This window comes from Nuphar pumila, chromosome 14, assembly GCF_984573655.1.
Source record: "Nuphar pumila chromosome 14, dmNupPumi1.hap1.1, whole genome shotgun sequence".
Lineage (NCBI taxonomy): Eukaryota > Viridiplantae > Streptophyta > Magnoliopsida > Nymphaeales > Nymphaeaceae > Nuphar > Nuphar pumila.
The window spans coordinates 89,963,497-89,974,458 of NC_143262.1; the positions used below are offsets into that span (position 1 = coordinate 89,963,497).

The following is a 10,962-nucleotide window of genomic DNA, read 5'->3' on the forward strand; positions in this document are numbered from 1 at the left end:
AAGTATATATTTATATAATCATAAAATATATATGAATTAAAATAAGAAATTACATATATTTGCCTAAGCTAAAAAAACCCGGGTACGGGGCCACGACCACCCTGCCTTACATGGCTCACATCTGAAAGAGTTACGGACACACTCGTATGCCAGCGGGGTTTGATGGGGGTCCTTCAGCTCAACACTTTCACAACTATCCCTCTGGCCACACGGGCGACACCCGCGGTGGTGATCTTGTTTATCACCTTACCTTATTTGATACGGGTCGGTTCCGGGTCAAATCCGAACCATTAAGACCCCTACATATACATAGGGTTTCTTGTGCTCGCTGGGAGTTGCAGAAAGAATTAGGTTTCCTCTCCCTCGTTCTCAGCTAGGAAGAACAGAAAACCCTAATTAGGTATCAATTTCTTTTCTTCTTCGGACTTTTTTGCTATGTTTTCTTTTTTCCAGAGGATTTAGGGTTTCCCTCATCTTGGATCGATCCTTTTCGTTCTCATTTTCCTTGAGTTTTTTTCGATGAGTTTAGGGTTGCGGTAACGAAGATGAGGCCGATTCTGATGAAGGGCCACGAGAGGCCGCTCACTTTCCTAAAGTACAACAGGGACGGCGATCTCCTCTTCTCCTGCGCCAAGGATCACACGCCGACCGTCTGGTTCGCCGACAATGGCGAACGGCTCGGTACCTACAGAGGCCACAACGGCGCGGTCTGGTGTTGCGACGTCTCTCGTATGATACACGCCCCTCTCTCTCTTCTGCTTCCTTCATTTTTACTCAGGTTTCTTTGATATTCCTTATTTTTATCGCCTGTTCATATTATTGTTTGATGAAATTATGGCACTCAAGAAATTCGTATTCTCTCAAACGAAACATTGTGGTATTTGTTTGTATGGATTGAATGTATGCGTTCTGGCTGGACGATGAGTTTAGGGCACTAGATCGATAGCGTTGTTCAAATTCAATTGATATATCTGTTAAATGAGTATCTTTTGCCGGCTTCACGCGCAGAGTGATTAAATGCTATCAGCCGTTTGTTGCAGCATAGGCTCTAGGGGCGAGGGTTCCTAGCCTCGGAGTTTTACACCTCTGGGATGACGGTCGTAGGTATGGCAGGCCGAGCCAGAGAGACCAGGTTTTCTGTCCCAAATGTGGTTTCTTCGAGTAATAAATCAAAAAAAAAATGGTTTAAGGGTTGTATGCAAGGTGGTTGATGCCCAAGGGTCAAAATTCAAAATCCTTTTATGAGCTCTATCTCTAATGAGGCTCCCTATGGCCTTTCACGATCAGGCGATCATGACGGAGCAACACATGATTCCAGCCGTCCCAACTACTTGCTTGGGAGCAAGAACCAACAAATTACTCACTTCATTCTTAGTGCGGATAAGAGACAGAGAGGGTTGGATGAAGAATTGAATTGTGTGTTTTTTCATTGAATATGGCTTGTCATCTTATCTGATGGACGTGGGAGTAAGCACATCAACCTTTGTTAGTGCTTGAAATGTGATATGTGACTAGTTGGTGCTGAACTTGTTGAGAATTATATGAATTTTCAATGGAGAAGGAAATTTTATATCTTTCTATTTTTCGTCAGTTGTAGAAAATTTGGATGCATTCGGTATTTTGTTTTTCTTTCTTTCTTGTTAATGGTTTCCGTATTAGAAATTTCTATCTTCTCTTTAACTAAACTCTCAAAAGACAAATTGAATTGGATTCTGCTTTCGAATTATCTCATACACTTATCTACTTCTATAGTCGGATAGAGGGAATACTGAAGAGTCCTGAAAAGAAGCATGCAATTGAGCTAGTTCCTGCCAAAGCTGTAAACACAAGGACAGGAGATTGACCGAGTTCTGAGAAGTTCCCTAGTCAGACTTGACAAAGTTGATTACTTCCAAACTGTGACCAAGTTTTAGTTTAGATCTTGAAACTAGCCAAGTCAAAGGAAATTTTGTATGTGAAGAGTTCTCTTAAACTCTTGCCCTAATGATTTAATAGGCTGTAGTGCAGGTGCAGATGCTGCCCTGAACTAAATTTTCAGATACTGTTTCTACTTGTTGTGGCTGATGTGTTTGTTTAATGTTTTACAAAGATACCTAGAATTTAGTACTGTTCAACAATATTTTGTAATTTTATTCTTTCTCTAAATTCATTTAAAAGATGCCATTGCAGTAAAATGGCACACATACTTTAAGGAAAAAATTGTTCTAAAAAATAGAGCAAGGTGATGAGGTACACTTGTAAAGGTGTTTCAGATCAAGATTTAAATTTTGTTTTACAGTAGGATGTGCTATCTGAACAAGTTAAATTTCATTACGTTGAAATAATTAGCTATTGAAATAGTAACGGTTCAAATAAGTTTGATGTTGCGGTGCCTGCCCACATCTTTTAGCTTAAGTGGAGTGTCTTGGTCACAGAAGTTTCACTACAGAGTGAATGTAAATGTTTATATCTTAACAGTTGACATCAATTGAAAGTAAACCATTAGAAAACTACAACCTAACTTTTTACTCAAAAATTTCCTTACCTATATTCGATACAAAATGGTTGAATTATGCCTATGACTACCATACTACCTTTCTTGCAATATATGCTGTTATATGATGTTTCTTATTTTATTCTTTTCCCTGATCAAGGATTCATAAGTTTGAGTTCTAATTTTATTTTCTTGTGATGGGCTCATGATCCATGTTATGGTGTATTTGTATTTTTTGCTCATGAATTATACCTATGACTACCATACTACCTTTCTTGCAATATATGCTGTTATATGATGTTTCTTATTTTATTCCTTTCCCTGATCAAGGATTCATAAGTTTGAGTTCTAATTTTATTTTCTTGTGATGGGCTCATGGTCCATGCTATGGTTCCTCTGTATTTTTTGCCCGCAGATCCTTATCCTTTTAATAGATGATCCCTTTATTTCCAAATCCAATTATATAAAAAAAATCAGTAACATGTGTTTAACTGGATCTATATGTTGTCGTTTACATTCAGGGGACTCCAGGCACCTCATCACAGGAAGTGCAGATCAGACTGCAAAGCTGTGGAATGTTGAGACTGGAACACAGCTTTATTCTTTCAGTTTCGATGCCCCAGCTAGAGCTGTTGAATTTTCGGAAGGCAATAAGCTTTCTGTGATCACCACAGACCCATTCATGGAACTGCCTTCTTCTATTCATGTGAAGCGAATTGCCAGGGATCCTAGCGAGCGTATGTTTCCTTTTTTTCCTGCATGATAGGATTCATTTGCTGCTTTAGATATGTCGTTGGGACTTGATAGTTGATACTGTAATGTACATTAGTCATTCCATAACCCATCCATTTTTCTTGGGAGGGAGACAGGATTCTCTGAGTTTATTATGATGTATCAAAAGGTTTGTTCTCAATGATGGCAATTTCTGATGCTTACCTTATCTTTCAGAAACCCCGGAGTCTGTGCTTATAATCAGGGGACCCCAAGGAAGAATCAATAGAGCTGTTTGGGGGCCCCTTAACAGAACATTAATCAGTGCTGGTGAAGATGCTGTAGTTCGTATCTGGGATTCTGAGGTACCTATTGGCATTCTTATGTTATTCTGATTTATACAATTTCTTGATCTTTTGAGTAAATTCTAATATTACCTGCTTGTATTGTTTAACAAGTTAAATTGTAGCTGTTCCTAGGGCACTTTGCCCCCCCCCCCATAGACTGTGGGCACAAATGATATGTGCAATCATCTTTTAGGGCCGCACCATCTGACATTATTATCCCCTTGAAAAATCCTTGTTGTGGTGGATTTGGTACAATGATGAAGCTTGTGCAGCACTATATAAAGGTGGAGGATGGAATGATTTTTTTTATGACGAGGAACCTTTGCCGAGAACCAGGTCACTTAATGCCCCCCCCCCCTGCGACGTAAACCCCAGGTGGGGTCACCAACACCCAAGCCCTTATGGAGCCCGGAGGGTGGAACGAATTGTGTCAAGATTCAGTTTAGGGGAATCTTTCTGGGTTGAATCAGGTGTCAGAAAGGTAAAACAAAATTGATCATGTGGGAAGGGAGTTAGGACATAGAAGCTGCATCAAAGTAGCTTAATTTCCCTGTTGAAGAAAGCTGACACTCCACGTACTATGGATACATCAGACACCCCACATGCAGACTTCCAATCTAGATAATACCTGTTCTGCTCTGCAGAGGCTTCCTGCTGCTGTAAGCTGCATTGTGTATCTTGGATCTCTACTGATTGTCACCCCTTCATAGCCCTAGGCTTGTCTAGAAAATGAACAGTTTTTTGGGTCAATGGTCATCAGCCAGGAGTTTTGGTTTTAATACTGATCCTTTAGCAACAGATGTAATAAATCTAACTTGGTGCTTGCTGTATTAATCTTTTTCGGAAAGGAAGTGTGCCTGAGTTGCTTATTTCATGAGTAGGCTGGAGCCAAGCAGCTGCACTTTATATTTTGCTATTTTAGTCTATATAGAAGAAGGTGCATGTCCTCAACAAATTATTTGAACTACTCAACTGTATTCTTGCATATGTTTATTATTATTTTTTTTTGTTGGAGGCTATTGAATGGAAATTTCTTTGAACCATTTAGGCTTGCTTAACCAATTGGATGAAGTATTAATCTGTATGCTGATTGTTGAAAGGTCCTGTGTTAACTTCCTATTTTATATGCAATACATGTGAATTCTTCAATGAAGTTTCCTCTATTATGTATAAAACTCAGGACACATCTGGCTGTTTAGTTGCTGAGCTAAAGGACCAGTGATTTCTATTATAAACCATGAACAAACCAACACTTCTTTTTGGATCCAATTTTCTTCTGGCATCATCTGGAATTGTCTCCCATTCTTGTAGACTGGAAAGCTGCTCGAAGAATCAGATAAAGAAACTGGCCATCAGAAAACAGTAACTTCACTATCGAAGTCATCTGATGGGTCTCACTTTCTCACTGGTTCACTGGATAAATCTGCGAAGGTACCATCTGTAACCTACTTTTTTTTTGTTTTGGGGATATTTATTTTCTCTTGCTTATATTTTTGGATCTATCATCAGCTTTGGGACTCAAGAACTCTCACACTTATCAAGACATATGTGACTGAGCGACCAGTCAATGCCTGCGCAATATCGCCGCTTCTTGATCATGTATGTATTTTCAACCTTATTATGGTTTCTTTTATCATTGTTATCTGTTTAATATGGTTTGCCAAACGCATGTGGGGGGTTTTGCATGCACATTTAACAGTTGAAGTCTTTTGATGCATTGAATATCCGTAAGAACTGTTCTTTGTTTGTTTGTTTGCAATTTTCTCTAACGCTGAAAATTGCCGACTTATATTGATCCTTATCTGCGTATTTCCAGTGAATTTTTTGACGTGAATGTAAACTTCAATTTTCTTTTCTACTTTAGACTGCTAAAGTTTCTGTGTTTATGTCATTATGCATATTAGGATGTGTAAGTTTCGATCTTTTCTATTGGTTGATTTCCAAGAAGTTGACTTAATCAGTTGCAGTTGCTTGCGTCATAAGTGTTAATAATTTAAAAGGTGCCTCATTTTCTTATTTGTATTAAGTTTGAGCTGGGGGCATAATCTCAGTTGTGGTACTCGATGTAGACTCGGTTGTGATGACTTTAAGTTTTTTTTTTTACATGACAAGGCTGGGTTACAAAAATATGAACAAACTTGAGAAAATGTCTGAAGGAAATGCTAGGCTGTTTGATCAACTTTTTACTAACTTGGTGCATCTATGGATGGAATGTTAATTACTACTTTGATGCGAATAAACAGCTCATTCAACTAAATATGTTTTAATTATACGACTCTTTCCTCTAAAAAAAATTATATGACTCTTTGTTGTCTACCTTAATAAAAAGAAATCTTGATCTCTTTATCTCTGTTCTGTAGAGTCTCGGCCAGTGGAGAAGTGTTCAGTTTTACCTGTCAATGGATTTTATGTCACTGATACAGATCTTTCCTTCCCTCATTGTCATCTACAGGTGGTGATGGGTGGTGGTCAGGAAGCATCGCATGTGACAACCACAGATCGTCGTGCAGGGAAGTTTGAGGCAAAATTCTTTCACAAGGTATACTTTTCTATCTTACCCCCCCAAATCCATAATAAGCCCATGAGTGATGCTACTTATTACACGAGAATATAAGAGGGAGATTGGAGACTTGAGACTGATCTGATACTAAAATTCACCATGCCATCAGATCCTTCAAGAAGAAATTGGTGGTGTGAAGGGGCATTTCGGACCAATCAATGCACTGGCATTCAATCCCGACGGCCGGAGGTATCTCTTCTCCCCCGTCTTGCTCTCCTTTCCTTTTTTGTTTTGGCCTGGGGTTGTAACTTGCAATACATTGGTGTTGGGAGTGGGATTTTTTTGGGGATTACCTGTATTGTTGTATGTATTCACATTATATGCAGCGATCTGCTTGACAGCCACCCATCTTGGCATTTCTTGAGATGGGTATGGTGTCCATCTCAAGAAGTGTTGAGATGGATGGTCATCAGCAGCGCCACTGCATAAGAAATGACTTGTTATATTTACAATTTGTATTGTTTGTTTGATCTGCAGTTTCTCCAGTGGTGGTGAAGATGGATACGTGAGACTGCATCACTTCGACCCTGATTACTTCAACATCAAGTTGTAATTCCAGAATCCAACCAGATTGCAGTTTTGTAGCCTTTATTTATATGTCTGCGTCCTTTTTTGTAGATACGTTTTGTATCTGGTTGCCTTTGTTTTTCTGCAATCAAATACAAGGGAAGATCATCTGTGATGCTTTGATGGGTAACTTCTGTTTTGACTAGGGTGTTTTTTCACTCAAGCGTGTTTGGTGTTTGTTCAACAACCAGGCCTCCGGTTGGTTGAACTTTTGAGGTCTCCCCTGCCCGCTGTGTTTCGAACCGTGGTTGTTCCATGTCACGGTGACAAACGCCTGCCCTCCTAACCAGAATGGATGCAGCTAAATTTGTCTGGAATGATAAAGCCAATTGATTATCAAAAAACTTGGAATAAAATGGGCTATTGTGTTGTAAAGCAGAATGCCATATCTCTATTTTCCCACTTTTTGAAATGACTAGATGCATGCTAATGAAAGCTCTGTTTGGGAGCAGGATGCTGTGGATTCCACGCCTTCAAGAGGGAACTGCGGATTTGGGACTTTCCACTGTGCTTGTTTGGTAGTCCCAGCCATTTTCACTATACCACTATTTGGGAAATGAATAAGGATGCCCCCGGTTTTAACGTGGGAGGGAGTGGAAGATACCGTTGGAATACACCACCAGAGTAGGTGTTGGCATGGAAGTTGCTAACTACCAACTCTCGACGTTGGTAGCCCAAACGAGGAAAGGGAGGCATCAGTTTCCATGGCTAGCGCCTTCTTTTCCAACCCTTGCATGCTCTTGGGGCAAAGGGTCTAGCCCATGGAGTGTTAAGCTGTCAGGACAGTGATTGTGTAATTACGTCCGTTAGGTCTATGATCCTTTAGGTGGGTTTTTTGTGTAAATATAAAAAAGAAATGGTGGTTAACGCTGGGGCGGTTGGCTCTCAAACAAAGCTTTAATACTCTTTAGAACCAAACTTTAATTAACTGTAGGGAAAATCATCATCAACGTCATCATTCATATAAAAAAAATGAGAGGCCTTATCCAGCATGGTGTTGGCATTGGGCTTTTTTTATTATTCCATTATCTGTAAAATAAGAATAAGCATCCATGACCAACCGGGGGCTCCGCTTGTTTGGCTGGAGCAGTTAGCGCAAGTCACTGTTGAGATGATGCAAGTTCGAATCCCAATGGTGTATGGTTGTATAACTGGTAGGGGGCAGCCCAAAGGCTCTGATAGCCTAGCTTTACTTGGCACACTCGGAAGGACAAACTGCAATATCCTGATTCAAGTTTTGCTTTATAGGTTTTCGTATTTCTTTAAATTACTCGTCCGCACAAAGATTATGATAGCCTAGTTTTACTTAATACTGACGTGAGTGTTTTGTACGTAATTTTAATAATGGATCCAGGTTTGGTTTTTTTTTCGTGACTTGGCAAAACCCGAATATGAACTCGAATAAGCAATTTGTTATTTAGTCAGGTTCTGGTACACTGGATGAAACGGGTTCCTGATCCGTTGACTGCACCCTGTTTAGCACACGTGCTTAAAAAAACCCATGATGAAAGGGACTCTCATTATCAAAAGTTTTCGTCGATAGCCCAACTTCTCCTTCCTTTATGCTTGTGCATCACATCGCAAAAGCCAACATTAAAGGGACCTTTTTTGGTAACCTCTTTTATTCAGACCTTGCTTTCTCTCCAAGCTTTTCTTAATGGCTAAGGTTTGCAGCAGGGATCCTTTATGTGATCTTGCTCAATTACCTTCAAACATGGTCTTTAGACCATCGATTAGGTGGCTCACCGTACCTTTGCACAAATGCTTCTCGATGCCCAAACTATTTGGGCAAGTGTTTCTACCATGCTCTCTATCAAGTTAGTGCTCGAAAGCGATAAAAAAGTGTGCAAGCCTAAAAAGACCGAAATTGAGATGCTAAATGTGAACTCCAAGTAACCTACCGAACGTGTTCCAAGCAAAGGACCTCAATATGTGCTTAGTGTAATCTCCATATTGTTGGCCCTTTACCTATGGGATGAGTGACCATCATTTGGGTAATCACCATTTCTTCTCCAGGGATATCTCATCTCTTAGAATCTTTGATGTAATTCTTTTCATTTTGACAGTTATATTTGTAAAATAAGAATGTTTGCCTTTCTTTAAAAAAAAAATAGTCTCTTCATTCTCTTCTCTAGGAGATCTGACAATCATGTCTCAATAAGCAAGAAGATTAGAAGCATAAGTTTGTGTCCTATGTATGGAGAAGCTAGGCATATTCATCTAAGTGCCAGGCGGATCTACAGGAATGTGATTGGATTAGATTCATACCAAATCCGTCTAATAGGATATTGTCTTAGTTAGATTTGGAGTTGGATTCAGATTCAAATAGGAAAGGTGGTGTCGAATCCAACTAATTACATGTTTTCGATTTTCATGTCAGCCGAATTGGACCAGACATTAGATAACATTCAATCCATCCGTGTTGACCTTACGGTAAGGGGTGCCATCCATGGGATTTGTATTTGCGATGTCTTTTCAACTTAAGACATTCACTAGTTTTGGTATTTTCTTATTGAATTAGATAAGTATTAGAATTTATTAAAAAAAATAGATATGGTATGAGCCTTTCACCATTTGAATCTAAATTAGAATTTGAATATATTTAACCAACATCGATATGATATTTGGTTATATCCAATCTGAATCCAAACTGTTTACATCCCTGGTTTTTGTAAGTCAGTGAGCATATCCCGAGCCGATCTTTCGGAATGGGGCATGTGCAGTTTGGAGCTCTACTGAGTGGAAAATGCATTAAGTGTAAGAACGTGTGGTATGTGTTCGCTTGATCGGTGACGTGTGGTGGTAGCACGGCATGCGTTAGGCATCAGTATCATCGTTAGTGTATCGCTATATGGCGGCACGGACATAGAGCGTTGTTCAGTTAAGCAGTGCCAACGGATCAGAGGATGTTGCCTTTGGAAATTTAGATAAGGACCTCTCGGCTTGCAAGATCATCTCATGCGTGGCGGTTGGACGCACGGGGGTGCGTGCGAGTTAAGACTAATTCTTCTATGGATCACATTAGGTGATTTCAACCGAGTATGGTGACTCGAGGCTAGGCGAGTGAATGCCTAGGCATTGGCGAATGAATCTGGGTAGTACTTTTCGCTATAATGTTCAATCATCAACTGGTCTTTGGACTAGAGGCCGCAAGGCCTTGTTCCTTCAATGATGAGGTTTTGCTATGTCGTGTGCATGGAGATGCAATACGCTTCATAACACGCGAGACTAAGGCAAAGTTTGTGTCTCTTTCGAAAGTAATAGCTGATATGTGACTACTATGCACTAAGTAGCATGGACTACATGGAATGCATATTTGAAAATGCGCTTGATCAACTTCTGCTAGGTAGTTGCGCATGGGGTGGTTCACAGAACCAATGAAAATGATTTAGCACATGGAAAGATGTTGGTACGCGGCCTTTGACCGTTAAGCTGACCAACTTGGGTAGCCTGACGTGTTGCAGGTTTGCGATGCATTCTATGCCCATGACAAAGCGATAGAAAGGCTTGCAACGGTAAGGAAGGACCCTCGGGTCGCACTGGCTTATTGAAAAAAATAAGCTCGTGATAAATTAGCATCAAAGCAGAAAGATTCATAGAAACCTTGTTCTTCATTGTGTGTGACACTGTAGAGGACAATGATGGTTTATCTTGGTTATGCAGATATTCGCAACTGAAGTGTGGTTGACCTTGCAGAGAAGCAAGATGTTGATAGGATGATATGGGACATCTTGTCGATGACAAGCAGAAGTGTAAGGTTGTTGTTCAGTTAGCTAAGGGAACGTAGATAAGCCAAAGATTTCTACCAGTTATGCGTTAGGCTCACAGGTAGAGCATGACGTTTGCAGAATACTCGTTGTTTTGGTTCATTGAGTTTGCAGATCCTCAATGAATTGTGTGTGCATAAAAAGTTGTTCGTAGCTTGTTGGTTCATGCGGGAACATTTTGCTAACTCTAAGAAAGAGTTACAACATGTTGGCTTCGGGAGGATAGTTTCAACATTGGGCCAAAGGTGCTCATGTAAGGACAAGTGCCCAGTAAGACGTTTTGAAGGACTACTTTGGGGTGATACGCAAGAAGGCATCACTCACTTGAGGACCAATTTGAAGCATTGAAAAACCGCAAGTTGGTACTTAAGGGAGTTGATATCCTTGCAACATGCATTGGTGGTCATCTTTCTTTATGAGGACCACGAAGGTCTTGGACTTTCCCTTGTTGGGGTTGGAAGGCACCCCAACCATGAGAATGAAGATAATAAGTTTGTCGTGCAGGCGAGGATAACCCGTTTGTCTTTGAGATTGTAC

The 10,962-nt window shown here is 40.1% G+C and overlaps 1 protein-coding gene across 1 annotated transcript; it reads left to right on the top strand.

The window, feature by feature from the left end:
• Positions 1-339: 339 nt before the first annotated feature.
• Positions 340-6,773, top strand: LOC149817360 (eukaryotic translation initiation factor 3 subunit I-like). The gene is made up of 9 exons (XM_089986661.1): positions 340-400; positions 530-729; positions 2,995-3,210; positions 3,422-3,549; positions 4,843-4,962; positions 5,041-5,130; positions 5,984-6,070; positions 6,201-6,280; positions 6,569-6,773. The coding sequence occupies exons 2-9, from the start codon at positions 546-548 to the stop codon at positions 6,642-6,644; spliced, it is 981 nt and encodes a 326-aa protein (XP_089842787.1). The 5' UTR covers positions 340-400; positions 530-545; the 3' UTR covers positions 6,645-6,773.
• The last annotated feature ends 4,189 nt before the right edge of the window (positions 6,774-10,962 follow it).

Bases quoted from the DNA above. Each gene is read 5' to 3' on its own strand.
- LOC149817360 (XM_089986661.1), top strand. From the start codon at position 546: ATGAGGCCGATTCTGATGAAGGGCCACGAGAGGCCGCTCACTTTCCTA. The intron at 4,963-5,040 runs GTACCATCTGTA...ATCTATCATCAG, and splicing joins CACTGGATAAATCTGCGAAG to CTTTGGGACTCAAGAACTCT. The intron at 6,071-6,200 runs GTATACTTTTCT...CCATGCCATCAG, and splicing joins AGGCAAAATTCTTTCACAAG to ATCCTTCAAGAAGAAATTGG.